At 33.5% G+C, this 23345-nt stretch overlaps 5 protein-coding genes across 7 annotated transcripts; 1 reads left to right on the top strand and 4 right to left on the bottom strand.

Moving 5' to 3' along the window:
• LOC109334223 (protochlorophyllide reductase, chloroplastic) lies at positions 768–3296 on the top strand. The gene is made up of 5 exons (XM_019569863.1): positions 768–899; positions 994–1086; positions 1681–2206; positions 2339–2697; positions 2917–3296. The coding sequence occupies exons 1-5, from the start codon at positions 846–848 to the stop codon at positions 3070–3072; spliced, it is 1188 nt and encodes a 395-aa protein (XP_019425408.1). The 5' UTR covers positions 768–845; the 3' UTR covers positions 3073–3296.
• Positions 3613–6427, bottom strand: LOC109334222 (lanC-like protein GCR2). Its single transcript, XM_019569862.1, has 6 exons — positions 6177–6427; positions 5809–5987; positions 5079–5190; positions 4857–4973; positions 4448–4762; positions 3613–4276 (listed from the first exon to the last, which is right to left on the bottom strand). The coding sequence occupies exons 1-6, from the start codon at positions 6357–6359 to the stop codon at positions 3938–3940; spliced, it is 1245 nt and encodes a 414-aa protein (XP_019425407.1). The 5' UTR covers positions 6360–6427; the 3' UTR covers positions 3613–3937.
• LOC109334225 (stem-specific protein TSJT1-like) lies at positions 7724–9876 on the bottom strand. Its single transcript, XM_019569864.1, has 4 exons — positions 9576–9876; positions 9048–9288; positions 8774–8894; positions 7724–8087 (listed from the first exon to the last, which is right to left on the bottom strand). Exons 1-4 carry the CDS (start codon positions 9788–9790, stop codon positions 7897–7899), a joined length of 768 nt encoding a protein of 255 aa, XP_019425409.1. The 5' UTR covers positions 9791–9876; the 3' UTR covers positions 7724–7896.
• Positions 11030–13039, bottom strand: LOC109333738. Of its 2 annotated transcripts, XM_019569301.1 has the most exons (4): positions 12855–13038; positions 12629–12679; positions 11899–11950; positions 11030–11445 (listed from the first exon to the last, which is right to left on the bottom strand). In XM_019569301.1, the coding sequence occupies exons 1-4, from the start codon at positions 12978–12980 to the stop codon at positions 11258–11260; spliced, it is 417 nt and encodes a 138-aa protein (XP_019424846.1). In that variant the 5' UTR covers positions 12981–13038; the 3' UTR covers positions 11030–11257. The 2 variants fall into 2 exon arrangements, with proteins under 2 accessions (XP_019424846.1, XP_019424847.1); XM_019569302.1 differs by lacking the exon at positions 12629–12679 and having other exon boundaries at positions 12855–13039.
• On the bottom strand, positions 14327–22239 carry LOC109334161 (plant intracellular Ras-group-related LRR protein 6). Of its 2 annotated transcripts, none has more exons than XM_019569750.1 (21): positions 22119–22239; positions 21987–22050; positions 21052–21188; positions 20744–20830; positions 20551–20626; positions 20344–20418; positions 20154–20223; positions 19964–20041; positions 19819–19879; positions 19616–19694; positions 19245–19335; positions 18692–18752; positions 18545–18612; positions 18395–18465; positions 17640–17777; positions 17361–17465; positions 16345–16469; positions 16124–16220; positions 15380–15454; positions 15104–15159; positions 14327–14704 (listed from the first exon to the last, which is right to left on the bottom strand). In XM_019569750.1, exons 1-21 carry the CDS (start codon positions 22181–22183, stop codon positions 14629–14631), a joined length of 1755 nt encoding a protein of 584 aa, XP_019425295.1. In that variant the 5' UTR covers positions 22184–22239; the 3' UTR covers positions 14327–14628. The 2 variants fall into 2 exon arrangements, with proteins under 2 accessions (XP_019425295.1, XP_019425297.1); XM_019569752.1 differs by having other exon boundaries at positions 18551–18612.

Genomic DNA, 23345 nt, shown 5'->3' with positions numbered 1-23345 from the left:
TAGAAAAATGTTATTATAGTGATTTTTTACTAGAAAAATATTTATTCTTTCACAGTCAATATAGAATTACTCCTGATACATACCAAACATATAAAAGTCTTAATAAATACTTGTAATATATACCAAATATATAAAAAAAACTTCATAATATTTATAATAATAATTTTAAAATTGTTCAATAATCAACAGCTAATAAATACTTATAGCTTCTAAAGATGCTTTGTCTTTACCTTTCTATCCAAACTAAACCTCATCCCTCAGCACTTCTAGAATCTATATCTTCATGGTTCAATACTGGATCAAGATAATAATTTGTCCTAAAAATATTAATTGTACACATTTTAAATTATTTTTAAATAAATTTAATTTTATAAACTAACAAACTTACATTTATCTCATAAGAATAAAGTATCTCCTAGTATGAGAAGATAAATTATATTATTTAACCACAAAAATCATAACATATATCATATTTAATTATTTTTTATAAAACTATTTCTAAAAATTAAAAAATAATACTACACATATCACACTTTTAATGATTGGAGAGCTCGTGGTATATGAAAATACTTTATTCTTAATAGTAACTAGAGATCGAAATATCCCATAGTTCCCACAAGTCCAATACCAAATCTATTAAATTTATTAATATATCATAAGAAATCCAAAACATAAGATTCTATTGGTTGGTTTGAAATGATGTGGCATGTCCACATGCTACTAATTATCTTATCCTTTCATATCAAAAGAAACCACACTTCACTATATAATAAACTCATTAACATTTCAACTTACTATATTTACTTGTAACATACATTATCTACTTTCTACTCTTTTTTGTTCCAATGGCTCTTCAAGCTGCTTCTTTGATTCCTACATCTTTCTCTGTTCTTAAAGAGGTTTTCTTTATTTTCTTCTTTTGTTTTTGTTATATAGTTTTAAGAGATATTATTGAATTGAAGTTATAGTGAATGGTTTTTGTGTGTTTTTCAGGGAAAGTCTTGTGTGAAGGATTCTAGCCTATTTGGTCTTTCTTTGTCAGATACCCTCAGAGCTGATTTCACCTCTTCTGCATTGAGGTGCAAGGTAACTGCAATATAAGCTTTGGTTTTATATTCTTACCAATTTCATATTAACATGTTTCTACTTTTTATGAATGGTTTAATTTCATTGAGATATTTAACTTGGTTTCTTTTTAGAGGGTGTTTCTTTCTTTCTTTCTTATTTTTTGGAACACTGCATTTTTTAAGGTTTTTTATAATGTAAAGTGTTAGTATTTAGACAAAACATTAGTATACTCTATTGTAGTATCTTCTGTTGCACTACTAGGATTCAGAATACATTAGCCTCTGATTATGTCATTATACTTGTTGAAAATGGTTTATTAGTCTTTACTCTTTAATCAATTTTAGAGTTTTACTACAAAATACAAAATACCATGTGATACCCCTCATTTTTTTGTGCCCATTGTTATTATGAGTTTAGTTTTGATGCACTATGATTGTAAAAATTTTATACTTTCAATCAATTATATATGAACAAGTGTTGAATTTTTAAGATATTGATACAAAAGTCAGATATTTTTTAATAATTTGATGGTATATGACTGGTTTACTGTGTAAAATTTGTTTTATAGATAGTGCAGCTTTATTTATTTAGTTTAGTTTCCTTCTATGGCAGTTTCAACAAAAGATTGGTGCTGTAAGGGCCGAGACAGCGGCTACGGCCTCACCAGCGGTCAACAAGTCTGCATCAGAAGGCAAGAAAACATTGAGGAAGGGCACTGTTGTGATCACTGGGGCTTCCTCGGGATTAGGCCTCGCGACTGCGAAAGCTTTGGCTGAGACAGGAAAATGGCATGTCGTAATGGCCTGCCGGGATTTCCTCAAAACTGCAAGAGCTGCAAAATCTGCTGGCATAGCTAAGGAAAATTACACCATCATGCACTTAGACCTTTCCTCTCTTGACAGTGTACACCAATTTGTTGATAACTTCAGGCGATCGGAATTGCCGCTAGATGTGCTGGTTTGTAATGCTGCTGTTTACTTGCCAACTGCCAAGGAACCTAGATTCACTGCTGAGGGATTTGAAATTAGTGTTGGAACAAACCATCTCGGGCATTTTCTCCTTGCGCGCCTGTTGCTCGATGACTTGAACAAATCTGACTACCCTTCAAGGCGCTTGATCATCGTTGGCTCAATCACAGGTATAGTTCATTAGGGTGTTTAATATGAAGGAAAAAACTTAACTTTACCGAGATTCTGTCTTATTACGAATTCCAACTTTTATCACGATTATTTGGTTGTGCATCTTGGTGCTGATTCTGAAGATTAAACAGGAAACACAAATACATTGGCTGGAAATGTACCTCCAAAGGCTAACCTCGGCGACTTGAGGGGACTTGCGGGTGGCTTGAACGGGCTAAACAGTTCGGTCATGATAGATGGTGGAGAGTTTGATGGTGCCAAGGCATACAAGGACAGCAAAGTCTGCAATATGCTCACAATGCAAGAGTTCCACAGAAGATACCATGAGGAAACCGGGATCACATTTGCTTCCCTTTACCCCGGTTGCATTGCCACTACAGGCTTGTTTAGGGAGCACATTCCCTTGTTCAGGACTCTATTCCCTCCATTCCAAAAGTACATTACCAAAGGTTATGTCTCAGAAGATGAAGCCGGAAAAAGACTTGCTCAGGTAATAGCCATGACACTTTAGAAAATCTCCTTTAAAATGAGTTTATCTGTAAAGTGATTAAATAAGTGCCCCTTAATCATTTAGCAACTAAGATCACAATGCACTTTATGTTAGATAGAACAATGATGAATATCCCTTACTTGAAAGATGATGATAATGTTAGTGTCTATTATTGAAATATTTTCATTTCTCATGTTTGAACTGTTTGGTTTGATTAAGGTTGTGAGTGAACCTAGCTTAACAAAGTCTGGTGTTTACTGGAGCTGGAACAAAACCTCTGCTTCATTTGAAAACCAGTTGTCTGAGGAAGCGAGCAATGCCGAGAAGGCTCGCAAGGTCTGGGAGGTTAGTGAGAAACTTGTTGGTTTGGTCTAAGTGTGAGCCTCCAACATGCACATGCAGAAAAATGAAGTCTCAAGAAGAGTGAAGATCTTGTTATGATGAGTTCATTAATGTTTGATTGTTAGGTAGGAACTTCTTTTTGCCTTGATGTAGATTGAATGAACCATATGAGGAAGTGCTTCTATAAAGTTTCTGATATTTATCTGCAATAGCGAGTCCAACTTAATTAGCATAAGCATTAGATGTTTTACATTGTCTATCTTGGGTCACCATCTAAAGTTGGTGTTCAATTTTTTAAGAGTCCTTTAACAAGTGTTTTGGTTATCAAAAAATTTAAAAAATCTTCTGATTTTCAAAATTTATCAAATAAAAACTTTTTATTCCTTTAAGACTATGATAGGACTCTTTACTCTTTATATGTCCTTTTGAAATCACTACATAATACACACTAGTTACCAATTATACTGATCACTACTTCACTAGTGTAAAAGTAGTACACTGCAAGTATCTTATTTTTTTTATGTTGTATACCCAAAAAGAAAAGGATCTTAATAATATGGAATATAAATGGAGTGTAAAAATTATATTTTGTAAATAAAAAACATGCATGTCTCATATTGTACCACAAAGTCTCTTTTCCCTAGTTTTAGTTTTAGCACATATTTACATAATTTGTCACTATCATGTGCTTATGAACCCCAAAATTGTTGATTTATTTCTTCTCCTGGGAATGAGAGGGGGAATATGTGCAACATACATCTATCAAGTGAGTCAGAATCTATTTCCGAGTTGGATATTGGAGGGAAAGCTTTAGAGTCATGAACTACATTTTTGAGATGACTCTGAAACTTTTACTATCCATTCATTCTCCTTCAGAATTCAACTAGCAGATAAACCCTCAAAGATCATACCCTGGGAACTTAGCTCCTTGTGGATCAATCATGTCAAGAAAGGTATATGCCATTCCTCCAAGTCCTTCAAATAAGGAATAAGGGTGGTCTCCACCATGCATATTTCCTTCTGATATCAACCTTTGTGCTCTATCAAGTAGAAAGCAGGCAAATGCTTTAGCCCTGTACAAGTACTCAACATTTCCTGTCAATCTGTACAGAGAAAGAAAGACATAGGTGTTCCCACTTATGCCATGACACATTCCGACTCGCTTCAGCAGACCCCTCTTCCATACTACTTCCCCTGCATCTATAGCTGCTTGTGAAAATTCCTTGTCCTCAAAAACCTAATGGTTGTGGCAAAGAATCTAGTCAAGAGACTTTTAGCAATGAAACATAAACAAAATCCATTGCAGCCATACTCTAGGAAATTTATTTATCAGTTTATAAGTTCTTTTACATCTTATAGACTCTGCATGCAGTTTGCATTTGAATTTGATAACTAAGGTAAAGATTACCTCAGCTGCTTTCACAAGCGTAAGAGTGATTCCGGGAGCACCATGACACCAATGCACGAGACGGTCTGATTCGTTTCCTTCGCTGGAGGTATAATTGCCACTAGGGAAACGATTCTTAATCATGTAACGTAGTGTACCCTCTACATCTTCCACTTCATCTGGCTTGAGTTCCATGTCCATCAAAACATGCATAATACCGGCAAGTCCATGGGCAGCACCCCAGTATTTCTTCCCATGCCATTCATACTTCAAAGGACATCTTCCTTTGTGAGCCAATTGTCTACCAGCTGCAATAACGTCTTCCACAACTGACCTCTATCGAAGTTTAAAATCAATTTCACGACAAGTCCATATGATTTTAACGAAAAAAATTGCAGAGGAAGAATCACATGAGGCACATATGCCTTACCATATGGGTACTAGGTATCGTGTCTTTACTGATATACTTGTTTAAGAACGAACAAGCCCATAGATAACCTGCTCTTCCATACAGCAGCTCATAGGGCGAATCATGAGGTACATTGATCTGTTCCCAAAGAAAAGGCACAAATATATAAAGCAGTTGAACAGTTGGAATTCATCTAAAAATTGACGAATCACAAAGGTCGGATATAAAGAAAACAAAATATACCTCTTTGAATTTTCTTAAGTAATAGTTAAGCAGTCTTTCATCACCTGTATGCTTAGCTAAGACAGCACCAAGAGCACAGACACCAGCATTCCCACAGATGAATGTCACACGGCTGCAACGCATACATTAACAAATCATCATTATTATTTTTATTCTGTAGGGCTGGAGCTTAAACTGTTTAGGCCTTTCCGAACACTACTTCAAAAATCTTTCGAACATTTCCTCTAACTTAATCTAAGGCGTGTCGTCGATACAATCAAAGATTTCAAAAGGTAACTAATCCAGACAAATGAGACAATTAAAAGATTCACTCTGTTGTGCTTCAATATGCCAACCTAAAACTTGTCAACATAAAAACTCTGTCGAATCTCTATAATATGTGCTTCAATAGTTCAATCCAAAAAATCAGTTCAATCTTTAACAAGTAACATCCAGTGTTTATTTCTCCGATGTCATGCTTGAGCATTTTAAACCAGCCCTTAAAATCAAAATGGTACTGACACCAATCTCAATTAAGGTGCACCCGGTAAACAACTAAATTAAGCGCTTATTCAATAAGCTTTTTAAGTTCATTCAATAAGCTTCTCTGAGTTCTCTGATAAGCTAAAGAGAGTTTATAAGAAACTGAGAAGTTATGTTCATATGCTTATTTTCATAATTGTTCTCATCGCCAAAATAAACTCTGTACAAGTTCATCCAAAAGCCACCTTAACAAGACATAATAATGTACCTAGAATTTGCTGAAGCAGAATCACAAGCCTTAACAATCTCTGAGCACAGGTTAAGATCATCACTATCATGGGTTACTTGATAGGCCTTAAAAACTAAGTAAGCAGTCCCAAGAGCCCCAGTATAAAGAGTATAGTCCTTCACACGCTTCCCACTAGAACCCCATGTCTCCCTCACAACCTGAACAAGAATCAGAATCAGAAAACAAAACCACAAACACCTGATAGGCAAATAAATACACAGCATGAATTGATCATCAACCCATGATAGCAAAAACCATAAAGTTACTAACTTGATCCTACCCAACATTGAAAAACACCAATTGAAATGAAACCCATAAATCAAAAAAGGATTTTTTTGTGTGGGTACCAATTGTTTCAAGTGGAATGCTGATACTTGGAACTTTGAAGAGAGGGTTTGGTAAGGAAGAGAAAGAAGGGTGGTAAGGGAATATGGTTCAGATGTTGTTTTTGATGTTTGGAGAGTTTCATCAGTTTCTGTGGTTTCTGAAACAAATGGTGGCATCTCATTTCGAAAGAAACGATCAGACATGTCTAAAATCCAGCCAAGGCATACTACAAAGCTGAAGAGTAAATGATACTTAACAATAGTGAATGATAAATGATAAAATTAGTATATTGATATTAAAGTATTTATGTTTTTTTTCCTGTTGATATCTAAAAAATTGAAAAACTTAAAATGATTTTAAAAAATTAAATACGAGTTAAATTAATTATTTTTATGGTCAAAGTTAGTCTTTATTAGGTGTTGTAAAATATATTAAAAAGAACTATAGTTTTTGGATGAAATTTGTGGTGTAAGTTTGATTGTTTTTTCTAATTTCTTCCCTTGGCATAATGTGAACGATTACTTATTGATTTACCAGAAGAATAATTAGTAGTGGGTTATCGAATCGAATATTCGGGTATAAAATTTTGGTTATTTTATGTTGCTTTGTATTTAAACCTATTAATTTCTTCATTACTCGTAACAGTTGTTTACTTGAGCAGTTTGAATATCTCTATTCCGTACATATTTGATTCTAAATTTTTGATTTTTTTTTGTATTTGAATTTTTCAACTTTTGATCGATCAAATTGGTAAAGTATAAAAAGGGTTGAAATGAGTATTTATTTTTAGTTTTTCGAAATTGACATTTTTGTCATAAATTTTTTATTGTTTTATACCTTGAAAATTTTAAATATTAGATAAGTCTCTTCATTTTTTATGATCATAATGAGCATTATGTAGCATTGCCTGATTTTTAAATGAAAAATCATAACCCAAAATAGAACTTATGTAGCAAGCCATCATGTACTACAAAATTAAGGTGTGTCCAATAACAGTAAGGGTGGTGGCTTGCAAATATTATCATAATTCATAACACAATTTCAGATTAATAATATAATGACCAAAAGATAACATTGATACACTACATATTATATTAGACCTTGTGGATAAGATCAAAAAGTTGATACTAAAAAATCTTTATTCTGTTATCTATGTACTGCTCCCTTATCCTCTACCCTACCTTTGTATTCATGTGCATCTGTAGTTTTTTCACTGCAGGTGCAGCCTTCCCAAAAATAACTTCACATTGGAAGTTATAATCAATGCAGGACAAAAACATCTACTATGCTAAAATGGCATTTTTATCATTGGAAATAACATTTTTCGCTTGTGAGTGTAAAACTGATATATAAGATTTTACTAGGTGAAAGTTTTGTGCACCGGTTGAACTCTTGTTTTTTTTAAGGCAGTAACTCTTGTTGGTCCTTGTTCAACCACTCATTCACATTTGGCACGTTATGTCATCCATATCCATTATAAACTCTTAGGACCCACTTTCTGCATCTTTAATCTTTATGTATAAAAATACAAAAGGAGCATAGTCAACAATTAACATGACCCCATGTCTGATAAAGCACTTCAATATTTATCATTGCTCACTCAAAAGAAAACAGGAAAATGATACAAATTCATAAGGGTAGGAGGGTCTAGAAGTTAAAGAAAGAGCATGCATGACATTTGTTTTAATACAACATGATTCGTGACCATAAGGTTTATTTATTGGAAATTTACATTATAAGCTAATGTTGCTCCCATTCCATCCAATTAGAATGACTTCCAACTCTTGGAATGGTGTTAACTCTTGCAAACTTATCAACTTTGAAGTAAGCTCCACACATGGCTCCTTCACTATCTACCCTTGGCATTGCCTTCAACTTGTTCATTGGATGCTCAAAACTCATCAAACCTCCTTCACTGTGAAACATACACCCTGCATTCAAACATGTTGTGGATCTTAGATCAAATATAAAACTTCCCTACCAAGCTTTTAATGTACTTGTATTCTAAGAGGTTCAAATTCAAAACCTTTTGTTAAGCTAGAATAACCTTGTGCTAACTTGAGTAAGGGTGGAAACAGACCAGACCACCTATTAGGTGCCTATTACCTGACTTATAACAGGCTAGGCCATACCAGACTTTTTTCATGAACACGTCAGATTCGGGCTTTCTGAAAAACCTATTTAGCTTAACAGACCAGACTTTAGGTCACCTAAAAGACCTATTAAACCTAAAATGTCAGCCTATTTAGTTATATTATATAACAATGTTGAAATTATACTATTTTAATATACGTAATATTATTATATATGTAATATTAATATAAAAATATAACATAATCATAAGAATTAGATGGGTCTAACTAAAATTAGGCCAACAAGTCCATTTAAAGGTAGACATGATAGTATATTTCATGACCATATAGTATAATAGGCCTTTAAACAGGTCAAACCTAGGTTTTGAAAAAAAAAATTAAACCGTCTAACAGGCCAGACTCAGGCTCCTATATGTTATATAGACTGAATCTGTTTAAGACAAAGTCTGGCCTGTTTCCACCCTTATAACCGAGTTAAATGTAATTTGGTCTTTATATATAAATACACATGGCTAAAGTTTCACCTTTAGGAAAGGGAGCAAAAGATTTGGCACAACCCTCTTTTATGACTCCTAGATCATCAGAGATAACTACAGATCCATCAGCTGCAATACCCCAATACAACTTTACTCCACCATCAGAACCCTGCAAACCATAATGAAGAAAAATAACATCTTTATTAATCAGATGCACTAGAAAAGGTGCTAAACAAAGACAATAGACTATGTTTCTCTAAGCAAACAAGACATTGAAAAGGTGCTAAAAAAATTGGTAGATAGGTAACAATAATTAACATACAAGTGCTGCAAAGACACTTCCAACTTTGCTATCATACACAACAAAGGCAAAGGATCCATCAAGATCCTTCACAACTTGATCAGCCGGATATGGACCGCGGTCGCGAAGAGTTTTGTAAGCTTCAATCACTAACATGGCCTCATCAGTACCCTTTGTTAATCCATATTGCTTGTTGAGTAAGGACAGATTGTTCAAGCTACCCAAGAAGAGACAATATATGTCATCAATCCCACAAAACAACCTGCAATGTTTAGACCAAAAAATATGTTTTCTTCATATGAAGTATTATTTGAACAATGGATGAAACACATAATTTTACAGTATGTATAAGTTGTATACTAGCTATTTTTGGCTCTTATCTTATAACCCTTCAACTTCAACTACCTTATGAGCTTTCTTGTAGGTTATAGTAGTGACAAACAGAACCAAAGTATGTGAATTGGTATCCATATATATGTTGTAAAACAAAAGAGAGAAAAAGGGTAAAAAGTATTAATATTGATCTTTGTTAAACAGAAGGAAAATAACCTTTGATGAATAGAGAAAGGCTTATGATGAGGGTGTACATAAGCCATGACAGCAGCATGAGCAAAAGTCATAGAGGAAGTATTATGAGGATGATGTGAAAGGAAATCTTTGAGAGTTTGTTCAGGAATCTTAGGCTTCTTGGAACCATTGTAAGATGCAGGACTATGTAGCTCTTCAGGTGGATGAGCAAAAGCCTTGTGGAAAATGGCTAACATTTTGATTCTATGCCAATCTTAGGATGAAGAACTATAATTGTCTTTAGCTATTGAAGTTGTATAAAATGAATGCAGGGATTGTTATGAAGGTTCATTGTTATATTTATATGGTGATATGTGCTATTAAGGACCTACCCTTAATGTGACAAAAAAGAGTTGGGGTGGTTAAGATGGCTGTGTTTTCAAGTTGTGAGTGTGGGTCCTAGTTGGATGGATAAGTATCAAATTTTAATGTGTTCTAAACAACTTTCTTGACAAACTCATAGGTGTTCTGATTGTAGTAAAATATTTGTATGAAATGTGGATCTTATTAATCATAATATTTAGAAGAATATATTGCTGTATAATGATGATACACATAAAAAAGAACATATAAAATTTTATCTCTTTTCTCTGTTCTGAAAGAGTAAGGTTTTGGCTCATGTCATTGGTCAATGTCATTGTCTAATATCCTAAATCCACCTTACTTGCTATTATTACTGTGGGAGATTGGGAACAGTTTCCCTTGTTTGGACAACAAAGCCAATTAAGTTATTCTTTTTAGCTTTCAACTTGGACTTTACCTTTCATTCTTCTTTTAAATGCAGAATCAATCTTTCTGGTATGTTGGGTTGCCTTTTTTAATTTATTTTTTACAGAATGAAACTGCTTGTAGTAGCCGACTAATATAATATCAGTAAGGAGTGACCCAAATTTTGGATAAGACCAAAGGCTAAATTGTAATTATTACAGAGTGAGACTTGTTAGGAATTATTTAAAAGAATCACCATGACTCCTACCAAGTGATATCTGGGAAAGGTATATCCATGGATGTTTCTATCTTTACCCCGCAAGTGGACAGGAGCACATCTTCTGTCTCATAGTTTGTGTCATTCTATGTACTATGGACTTGTGATTAATCAGAAGAATATATTTAATTAAAATTTAATTATTAAGTAATTTTCTGACCAATCACAAATTCATGATATATAGAGTAATACACATTATGAGAGCAGATATGTACCCCAAGTGGACATGCTATTTCTAGGGCGGGGATATTGTTTTCAGAGAAATATTGTTTTCAGAGAAAGGCGACTCACTAAAGCTACCACCTAATGTGAGTTTAGGGAAAGTAAATATATACAATCTTATCCAGATGCGGAGATTAGATGGAGACCCAGGAACCTTTTGATTACATTACTGTGTCAAAACTGGTTCACATTAAAAAAATAAAAATAAAATAAAATAAAATAAAATAAAATAAAAAAGAACAACTTGCTTCTACATTGAAAAAGGTTCGATATACATTTATACATTATCTAGAAGGAAATCAAAGGGAACAAGTTCTCCACACAGTTGTTACTATGATCTACAAAAATCACCTCATTGTTGGCCAAAGTATAAGCAATTGGCAACAATTCTGACTTCAATGTTCTGAGTTTATATAGAAAATGATGTGGAAACTGGATAATATATCAGGCTTTATGTTCATTTGGCCTCCTCAGCTGTTGCACTTTGAATTTCAGAATCAGGTGACATTCTAAACCTGAGAACTTTATGAAGCTGGCAAAGAGGTTTCACTTGCTTTGTTGGAGGCTGATTTGAATCAATTATTCTTGTTCCTGAGAAAAGGTTCACTTCAGATGGTCCTGTCTCTTCATGAACCACAGGGTTATCTGCATAAATGGCTCTGCTTTATCATACAACTTATATTAAGCAGTTATAATAAGTGAGAAGCAAATAAAATTAGAAATAGAAGAATGCCTTGCACATAATAAAATGAGAATCTTAACAATGAAGTTTAAAATGCTGTGATTATAGGTTAGCTACTAAATATGCCAAGTCATAGAATAGCTATGAGAAATTATCTTGCTGCACCATCAAAATGACCAAATTCTTGACTAGGATAAATATGAATAACAACATTCTAGTAAAGAAGTAAAAAAACAATGATTCTTTTTTCATAAGACAGAATTTCAGACATTGTCATTTTCAGGATTCTCCCTTATATGAAAACATTGAATCCTTAACAAGCAAAGAGCCAAAAAGTATCCTGAATTTGTTATCTTAGTTTTCAAGACCTAGTTCCCATCTTCAGAATTATTCTACACACATGAATGGTAACCTACCTTGTTCTGTAAAGGCAATACATGTGCCAATTGTCTCATCATATTCTCCAATCTGCATTTGTAATATACAACAATTAATCATAACAATGCTTAAGATAGTCAACATACATCAAGAGAAGGGAAGAAACACAAAATAATTTTGAGCCTCCACCCTAACAACAACTAAGCTTTTTCCCACAAGGTAAAATTATATAGGTGCAACACAAGATTTCGTAAGAGGTCACTCGTCCTATTACTACTTTTACCCAAACATGCTTAACTATGAAGTCCTGGCAAAAATCCGATGCACTAGTGCTAGCATTTTGATATAACCAAGGGTATACTTTCACTCTATGGATAAGAAACTAATCTTTTTTGGGTGCGTATCTGCCCCACCCAACAAATATTTCTTATAGGAATCGAACCCTTGACCTTTTGGTCTACATTTGAGAATGCTAGTATGGTAGCACCCAATGTTTTAAATTACAGACTGCAACATGTGATGCAGCTGCAATATTGTGTTTGCGGTGACCGCCGCAATCGCATCACACTGCATTGTGCGGTGTGACACCAAATCACAATGATGTGACTGCAACAGGCTGCAACGCATTAACTGACCACAATCGCATTAACCGCAAACGCAACTGCAATTTAAAACATTGGTAGCACATAATTAAACTCCACACCCTCACTTCAAGATAGTTAAATGGATAGAAGTAATTTCTAACTTGTTGCAAAGCATATAACTTACCAGCTTGAATTTTTCATCAATAATCAATGTAGGGTTCAGCGTATTAAGGCCCTATAAATAACAGCAAATAATATAAGCATATTTAACTGTAATACGATATACCAAATCAATAAAAAACAAACTCGTTAATGAACAATTACAATGAAATTACAATTTTTTATCGGTTATCTACCATAACATGTTAATAAAATTAATGTAAAAAATGACTAACCCAGTAAACACTTACAGTTAGAACATACTTAGCATTAGGGGGAATGTCAAGTAAGGAAGAAACATGATTCAAATCAAGTAAAACATATTCTTCATCTTCATACTCTTTATCATTATGGGGTGTAGTTATCTTTGCCTCCATTGAAAAACTAGAATGAAAGAAAGAAGAAGAAAATAATGTTTTGTAAAGGAGTAAATTGAAAAAAGAAAAACTAAAACAAACACAATATATAGAATAAGGAAAGGAGAAGTGTGAAATCTCTTATTGCTGTTATACCCCTCTACTATGCTATTATTGCATGTACAATTAGAACTAGGTTTAGTGTTTTATAACTTTTATGTAAATGCTGGGCTGGGTCATAGAATGGGCCACCACAATGTATATATAATTTATTATACACTGATAGTATAAAAAGTTTTTATATTGTCACTGCATCATCACCATTCATTTTCAATCATCATTGACTTTTTAAAAAAAAGTAATTCAAATAAATAGTGAATGATTCATTGATTGTGTATATATCTTTATACTGTCAGTGTGTATAGATTTAATACTCGTATGTATCATGTTCCCTATTTTCTTGCTATATGCTCATCTTTTTATAATAATCTATTGTTTCTGTAGTTTATTGGCCACAAGTAAAAGGCTACTAAATGATTTCAAGAGTTTTATAATTTATTATTACTGATGATCATTAAAAAAATAGGATATATAATGTCTTGTTTGATTGAACGATTTAACTATTTAAACCATTTAAACTTTATACAAAATATTTTCTAGTTTTATACAACCACTCACATGATATAAAACACCTTGCTGGTGAAGGTGGTAGGGTTTGAATGAAGAAGAAAATTGATTGAAGGAGAAAAACTCACTCTTACCTTCTTTTTTATAAGTTGTGTAAGTTCATCATTTTGCCATAACCCTTTTGTGTAGGTGGTAAAAGATGCATGGATTGATTCACTTACCCAATATGAACACAACATAATAATCATTTTGTACTATTTATGCAAGAAATATTGAGAATTTGATTTGGAGGAAGGTGAACATAATATATTTAAAAATAAAAGCCTAGAGAGAGAGCTTTAAAGTATGCATACCATAATACATGTTTTTATCACCAATCCAAATCTATATTAATCATTGCTATTTTTATTAAGGCACTTGAATCAATCAGCTCTATACAAGTTTGACATATTTTCTCAAATTTCCATATTTAAAGTGAAATAAGAGGCAAATATGAGCAACTTGCTTAAAATTTTCTACCCATACTTTCATCATGAAAACTTTAGCAAACACATTTTAAGTGAGTTAAGCTAATAAATTCCAAAGTCATAGTCTTGACAATTATTCAGAGATATGATATCTTCAAGGCTATCAGAGTTTTTTTGTGTATAACCAAGGATACCCCTTACCCTATGGGTCAGGAACACTAATCATTTTCGGTGTATGCAGTTGTATCTCCCAACAAGTGTCGGCTAACAGAATTTGAAACAAAAAAAAACTACCATTACTCAGAACAACAATCAATGTGATCCAAATATCTTTGCAAGATCAAATCAAGGCATGTGTACTTAAAGTACCCCAAAAAAAGTAACATGCAACAAATTACTTTCAATATAGCACACATAAAATCATAGGTACTCTATGCCATAAATAATCCAAAAACGAACACAAACAAATGAAGAAAAGGACTTTATCTCTGCCACACTCAAAGAATTTATAACACATCCAAAAACTACACAATTTTGTTGTCCATGTCCATTATAAACTTTAGGAAAGAAATCCACTACTGTTCTGGCAATTTGTCCTTCAAATATCCCAGGACAGCTTTAGTTCCTTTATCCAACACAGTCCTCCGAATGCTGAAACAAATGAAGATACATTATTAAGAATAAGACAAGATATGATCCTTCAACACTAATGTGCATGTATGATATTCTTTGTTGTATCATTGGATCATAATATTTAGCCAACAACTTTCCAGTGGATAAGTAAATGGAACAAATTGTCATTTCACTTTTTCCCTTTTCTTTTAGCATGTGATTTGTCTGCATAACCCCATGGCCAAGAAAACCTTAGGGGTTGGGACATCATAGTAGCCCGGGTTCGATTCTCATACGCTATACATAAATTCCACTATAGATTATTGTTTAGTTGTCTTATTTAACAAAAGATGTAAGAAACTATTAACGTAATCAATATGATTGTCGAAATCTCTCCCTCGAGAAAGAACGGGAAAAGGTAGGGCAGGAAGTTGTTACCTTCTGAGTGGATTCCCATCAAGTCGCAATACCTGAAGGTTTGGTTCCAGCAAACCCTGAAAAAGTCGATTTTGTAAAATAACATAATGAAACAATTCTAGAAAAAGAAGTCATTGACTTAAAAAATGCAGCCGTTCACTTATTTCAAAATTTGAGAGGTATACTCAGAGTTTAAGATTATAGAAACCATATCATTGCAATAAATAAATTAGTTTTAATTCAAAAAATGAACAATTCTATTCTCTTTTGGGAGAAGGGGGAGTGTTTGTTTCTCACCAGCTCAGGTGGAAGGGCTGAGATGTTGTTATCAGATAAGTCAAGCTCTGTCAGAGAAGTGAGATTTTTTAACCCCTGAAAGCAAGTGCATAGGTACAAAAAACTCAATATTTCTTAAATAGATAGTTGTGTATTAGACAAGTTTAGTAGATTTAGAAACATTCTCTGTCATAGAAAATAACATGATATGAACTAAATCCAATGAATATTAATAGATCCTGCTGTAAGTAGAGCATAGTAGCTCACTTATCTTTAAATTGTCCATTGTAAGTAAAGGTTGAAATACCCCTTGTACCTCTATCAATAATATTGATGCCTTACCCAAAAAACTAATTGAAATGAACAAAATTTTGGCATGAAAAAACCCAAGAACTTAGCAAGACATCAATCTATAAGAGAAAAATTAGGGGACTCTAACTTGAAGCTACTGTCAAGTCAAGGTAAACACAGACAAGAATAATTTATTAACTTTGATAAGATCTGAATCAAATCTTTCTGATGCGATGGGGGAATTGTACAGCTGCCAGGGTTTTAACCCGAGTGCTCACACTTATGTTTATACAAATTGGTGGATCCTAAAGCTATAGTCATTGCCAAACCAATATGCAGTTCCAATACAAAGTTCAAGGATATAATCGTCACTTTTCACAGGACCTGAATAAAAAAGAGATATATATTTATATATATATGTGTGTGTATATATACAGAAGCCTAATCCAAATTGTCTAACCAAACAAATGTTACCACTGGAACTGATTGAAGGGAATTCTGACTCAAGTCAAGGATCCGTAGTTGATGCAACCCCAATATATCTGATGGGACCTCATTGAGGCGTACTCTCCTGTCATGTTTTGATTTGAAAGTTAAGCACAAGCTCCCAAGAATATAAAGGTATATGAAAGTTAAATCTGTGTGTGTCCGTGATAGAGTCTTGTCATAGATGCCATAACTTTAAACTAACCAACCTCAGGTAAAGCTCTTGCAAGCATGGCAAACTAGAAAATGCAGGACCATCTAGTAATGAAGCTGCATTGCCGCTTAGATCCAGGATCTGAAGCTTAGGAACTGCTTCAAAACCATCTGAAGGTATCTATTATTCACATGAGAAATTAGATCAGTCATACCACACTTCTGTATGGATTGGGACTCATTGACAAACAGAGAGTTATTTGTCATCGAAAACAAAATAATGATGAAGTTCAGTATCACAAAGAAAGAAAGGTTTCAACATGTCAGTGATACATCTATAAAGGAATAGAAACACATATTTAACATATATTGGCTCTTTTCGACATAACTAGCTGAAAGCTTTTGGCTAAAAAGTTAGCTGATTGAATTGGGAGTGTTTGGTAAAATGATCCGATTATCTAGTTGATAAGTGTAAATGACTTAAAAGCTCCTAACTTTTAAGTCATCAGCCATAAGCCACTCCAGTTGACAACTCAAATCAGCTAGGGGATTTTTTAAACTTTCATTCTAACCAAACAAGGTTATACTGGCTTATAATCCCCTCAAGGGTGTTGCTGAACACACACATATTGTCTGTTTGTTTAATTCATCTTAAGAGTGCTAAGATAAATCTGTTGCCTTGTGTCCTAGAGGTCACAGGCTTAAATCCTACAAACATCCTCTCTACGAAACAATGATAAAGCTGTAAATATCTAACATTCCCATACCCAACCTTGTGGGAACCTCAAGACTAGGCCACCCTTTTATCTTAAGATGAGAGCCTGACCCCACTTAGTGAGAATAAAGCTTGGTTGTCGTTTAATTTATCTCTAAGACAATTGTTCCATACTAACAGCAATAGCAACCAATGAGAGAAAAAGGAAATACATTTTATGGATTTTATGATTATAAAAACCATGCTACTTATTTATAAGCTATAATTTCCTGAAATGGTTCTAAATACATGTTGATACCAATATTAATTTTAGTAGGAAAAAGAACATCGAGAAGCTCCGAGATTATTAGCTAGTACCTGTCTGAGGGGATTATTGTCCACCTTCAAACATGAAAGACTTGAAAGTGATTTAAGAATTGAACACGGCCAGTCTTTGATTTGATTCTTGGATAAAATCAATGTCTGGAAAGTGCAAAACATACAAGTGAATTAATAGAACAGTTTCGGAACCGCAGATGAATTAATGATCAGTATATCTAACTGTAAGTCTCTTCCCCAGCCTTCATCCATCAATAAGTTATTTATAATTTAGCGCAAGAAACATACTATCATTAACAGACCCATAAAATGCTTAACCTGGAGGGACACACAAGAGGAAAGTTCAACCGGCAACTCCTGGATGGAGTTTCTGGAAAGATCAAGTTTTATGACCTCCCCTGATTCCCATACTTCAGATGGAACTGCATTCAACCCCAGCCCTTCCATAGAAAGTTCCTAAACAAAATTAAAAACAGAATTGCAATTGATGAGGAAATGAATTTAAATGTAAATTAATTGAACAGAAATGTAACCAGAGGTACAGAGGTTTGCTTGTTTGTCTATAATGTGATTATGCAACACAGAACATGATAATATTAATATTTTTAATGAAATTATTGTCATGCAAACTGTGTTAGTCATGACTCAGATAATAAACATAATCAATTTTTTGTTATCTTTATACCAAGATGGTTCTTAAATTACCACCAGTGAAACCAATTTTTCTTATCAAACTAAAATAAAACAACAAAAAACTACTTGAATATATTTCCTTGTTTACTATAAGCACTATGCCATAGTTGAACATGCACCAAAATATTAAGCACCATCTAGTCTCTATTAACAAAAGAATACATACACATGAGTTCAGTGGTAAGATGAGCAATTTCGAACAACTACTTGGCCATAGTATTATACAATATGAAGTTACACATAGTGGCTTCCTAATCCCATTGAAGCAACTAATACACATAGGGAAAATGAGACACTGACACTACTAACCATACACAATGATAAAAAGACATCTAAGCAATCCATGGAATGACCGTTTTTATTTTCAAAAGATAAATTACCTTTGAAGTGATAGACAATCGGGTAGCCATAGCAATTACCTCCTCCTTTGTTGTGGTCTTAGCTTCAGAATCTGCAGAAGAATTTAAAAAAATAGTATACCAAAATAAGTAAAGCTCTTATATTCAACTAACATTGTATTATTAACATACCTTCACCTTCAGAAAGTCTACTTCGGAGAAATTTCAGTAATGCTGGTGTTGGTCCAGAGACTAATGAGCTGGCAAGAAAGGGCATTAGTTGAAAATACTAATAAATATAAATACTGATCAAAGAAATGACCAAGCCACTCCCTGTACCTTCGAAGAGTCCGCACAGGATTTCCGGTAAGTAGAAGTTTCCTCAAGGTAGTCATCTTGCCTGAACAAGATAAAATACTAAGATATTTATTTCTTCACTGATGTTAAATTATTTCCGTATTACTTTTTAACTGCTTCAAAAGCATAAATAGCATCAGACTGTAGGTTGAGATGTGCTATAGGCCATTGACTAAATGTCTTGGAATAAAGCATTAGTGTGATGGTGGCACAATGACTTAGTAGCAAATCGAGGGCAGATGGGAGAGGGTGGCCTCACACTGAAAAACAGCATGGTAGCTATAGCAAGTGGCACTTGTAAGTGAGTAATTGACCTTGGGTAATCTTTCAGTATCTCCATCATGTCCAGGTCAAAAAAAAATATTTTTATAGTTGAACATGTGTCCAACACATGGACACGGCACCAAAGTGGTGTTTCCGTGCGTATATTATGTTCTTCACAGACTCATATACTGTTCCTTAAGTTACACAACTTTTTTCTTTCCAAAATATGGTAGACAAGACTTATCATAATAACAAAATTTGCTGACCTTACCCATTTCCGGGGGTAACCCACTTAATGAGTTATTTGACAGATCCAATACTGAAAGACTCAAATTGCATGCTTTTACTGGAAATTCCTTCAGCTGTGATTAAACAAAATCAATAAGCAATTGAATTAATAACCTACCTCTAAGGGAGAAAGGAACAAGAGTATCGGAAGACAAAAATGCTAATTCATTTATACTGCCACTAATTCAACAACATTATACAAACAAGAGATATTTTATGACATCAACAACAACAACCAAGCCTTAATCCCACTAGGTGGGGTCGGCTACAACTGAACGACGCCACAATGCTCTATCATATATTTTCTGCCATAATAGAAGTAATTACAAACAAAATAATTTTAGTCCTGGCTACCTGGTTAGAGTGAAGATCTAAAGTCCCGAGACGAGAAAGGGCTGCTATCTCTGCTGGTATTGTAGAAAGATTATTATTCCTAAAATGAGTAAAATAGGTACAATTTATATCAGAAGCGAAAACGTTTTAAGTGGAAGAAAATCAAATGCATAGTATCCTTTTAACAATATGGAGACTTGCATCGGAATAGGTTAGAATTAGACCCCAAATAAAACTCTGCAAGTGAATGACAGCCCATGATTGATGAAGGGATTGATGAGATTCCTGCACAGGACACGCATACAAATTCTATGACCTGATGGAAAAAAGAGAAACAAAAATAGTTGACCCCTTATTTAAAGAACTCACTGTTCTGATGGAGGTCAAGCCGAATTAGACGTGAAAGGCCTCCAATGCTGACTGGTATGCCATTCAACAAATTTTTTGCTGCAGTAGTTATAACAATAGAAACAATTGTACCAAATCAAAGGATTTACAAGTAGGAATGAAATTATTAATTGATATCATATACATGTATTTAGAGAATGAAGGCTCCTACATGCATTAAATTCAGTAAGCACAGTCCATGATGAAATGAGATTTTCAGATACCACTGTAATCTTGTTTCCCTGGCAAACACAAAAAGAAGATATCATGAGAGCACTGATTAAAAAATACTATAATTTCTCAAAGTTCTAAGGAGATGTTTGTTGTCAATCAATATACTAAATTCTGGTACTAGTTACTACCTCCATATCTAGCTTAGACAATTTGGAACAATTTGCTAAATCTTCTGGCAAGCTTGAAATAAGATTGTTTGATACCTGGAAAGAGAGTACTGTAAGTCCCATTTCATCAAAGAGTATGTAAATGATCATATGAATACAGATAAGCAGCATAAGTCCACCACTCAACTAAGATCTACAGCCGGCACTTTAAGCAAGACAAGGCCTTACCTTTAAGTCTGACAATTGTGAGCAACTGCCAAGTGAGCTTGGAAGTTCCTTGAGCCGATTGTTTGAGCAATCAAGCCTACAAGCATCATGTAAAAGTTTAGTGATTTGCGCAAGCAGAGAGGGAAACAAAAAGATTTGACAGCTTTCACATTTCTGCATAAGGAAAATGAACATGGAATTGAATACAACATACTTAACAAGCGATGCAGCAGACCCTATCTCCTCCGGTATTTTATGTATCGAATTGAATGAAACATCCAACAACTTCAACTGGGATAGCCTGTCAATTAGAAGCAATAATGAAAATCAAGCACATAATTTGAAAATAAAAATTGGCACTGTTAAACATGTTTGGGTTATCTTAAATTTAGGGAAAATTGCTATTCTTTTCAAAAGCTCTCTCGATAGTTTTTTTTATTATAAGCTTTTTGAATAGGAAATAAGCCAATCCAAACAAACACAAATTAATGCAAAATTCAAATGTTAAAAGGAAAAACTCACTCTCCTATAGAAGCCGGGAGCTCGGAAAGGCTGTTGTGGCTAAGATTCAAGACAGCGAGAAAGGACAAGTTTTTAATATCTTCCTTTAATGACTCAATATTATTATGAGCCAAAATAAGCTTCTGAAGCTCCACAGCCTGTAATGTAACCACATATCATAAAGTAATTGCATTGCATGATTAACATTTCAAAAAGTTTCATATACCACACAAATCTATTATAAATTATGAGAAAACACATTGACCTCCCTCAAGGTATAATTTAATTCCACCGGTCACCCTATTTACTTCAAGAATCACGCCAAGCTCCCTTGAGATGTATTGCATCAGGGAAATATATCTAATGACAACATAAAATTTGAAGACAAATGTAGTTCTAAAACCATGAATTATGGGGTGTAATTAAGGGCCTCCTTGTTTAGGATTCTAAAACCAAGAATTATCGATATCATAGAGATTCCACAAAGTTTTGATTTGCTGTCAAATCTCTAACACAACCTTCACCTTTTATCCGGGTTTACGAACTAGTATAACATCAAGCATACATAGGTAGATTACAAGATTCTCAAAAAACATTTTTTTCAGAAATGCTTTTGTAAAAAAACTGGTTTTTTTGTCGAGAAACCGGGCAATCCAATACACGAGACTACCATTCGAACTAAACACAACCTAACCCATAAGCATTGTTTCGAGGATTTTAGCAAGTACATAAATATGAGAATTGAGAAGTGGTGTTTATAAATTTAATTATAATTATAATTATGATGAAAGGAATATAGAGAAAAAATGAATATTTTAGTGGTGTAAGGCCCAACTGGATACCCAGATAAAACAAGAGCTCAAACTTTCCATTCCTCGGAAAGAGCGGCTACACACCCAGAAAGGGATTAGTTGGTAACTCATATGGTAAAAAAGGAATGCGGAGTAGTACAATACCTCCCACCACTTATCATCACCGGCGAGCCCCTCCAAATTCCGGTATACCTCATCAGGAACCTCTCTGCAATAGTGGAAATGAATCAAAGAAGAAGAAGAAATTGATGAGTGAGGAGTAGTTGTAGTTATTACCTGAGAGAGCGATTAGAGAGGTTGAGAGAACCAGAGGCTCTTGCAGCTTTCAACACCCTATCCATCACTATTCAGATCTCAGATCATGCCATTCAATCGTGCTTTCAAGAATAAGGTCACAACTACAACTCAATCATCTCTTCATTTTGTAATTATACACTATCATAAGGATAAAAATCTATTGTATCATATATATCGTAACAATCACAATAAAAATTTAAACATTCATGGTTTTTTATTAGAGAAAAAAAATGTATACACCGACAGTGTAACAGTTTTTTATACTTGTTACTCCATTATCTACTATTCATTTTTAATTATGTTTTACTTTTTCACAAAAAGTAACCTAAATGAAGGTGAATGATGCATTGATTGTGTATAATTCTTTACAGTGTCAGTACATCAATATTACACTCTTTTTATTAATGATCTAACGAGAATTTATATCATTACCTAATTCATTTTATTGGTTTGTGACTGGATAGTAGATTCTTTTTTTCGTTTTTTACTTTGTATAATTTATATTTATATTTATATTTATTTTTTTGGTTATTATTTTGGAAAAAGAGGATGAAGAAATTGTTAAGGTGATATATTGCATGTTTCTCAATTCTCATTTCCTTCTCTTAACCCAAAGAGAGAATTAAAGTCTACAAGTCAATAAAACAATCTACCAAAACATAAAGTAGAATCTCTTATCTTCAATCAAGGAAAAAAAAAATACTACATTTACATATACTAGGATCACTAGATTCACATAGAGTAGGACCACTAACCTTTAATCACACAAAAATACAAATTCCAAAAATGGTAAAGCTAGCACACACAAAAGATATAAAATTTAACCAGTTTTATTTTTGAATAAATTCAACTTTGAAAAGGCTCATATATAAGGATTTTTTTGTCTTAAACTCAGTATTCAAATCATATCTCGATCCAATCAATTTTGAGCAAATAATATAAAAATATAATATTTTTAATTTTATTTATTTATGTGTCAATTTTTAATTGGTGGGAATAGAAAATTGGAACAGATTATTTACATGCATCTAATATGTGAGAGATCTTAGCTTCTGTATTTGAAATGTAATATCTATGAATGGTTTGAGTAAAGATTTATATATCATCCATCATTTATTTATATTACTTTTTTCGAAGAATGGATACGGATGAATACATTATTTTCCTCTCATATTTGTTGTGATGTTTGATGTTTTAGTCAAAATA

This window comes from Lupinus angustifolius, chromosome LG19, assembly GCF_001865875.1.
Source record: "Lupinus angustifolius cultivar Tanjil chromosome LG19, LupAngTanjil_v1.0, whole genome shotgun sequence".
NCBI lineage: Eukaryota > Viridiplantae > Streptophyta > Magnoliopsida > Fabales > Fabaceae > Lupinus > Lupinus angustifolius.
The sequence above is the reverse complement of the archived record's forward strand: the minus strand, read 5'-3'. Positions and strand labels throughout refer to the sequence as shown.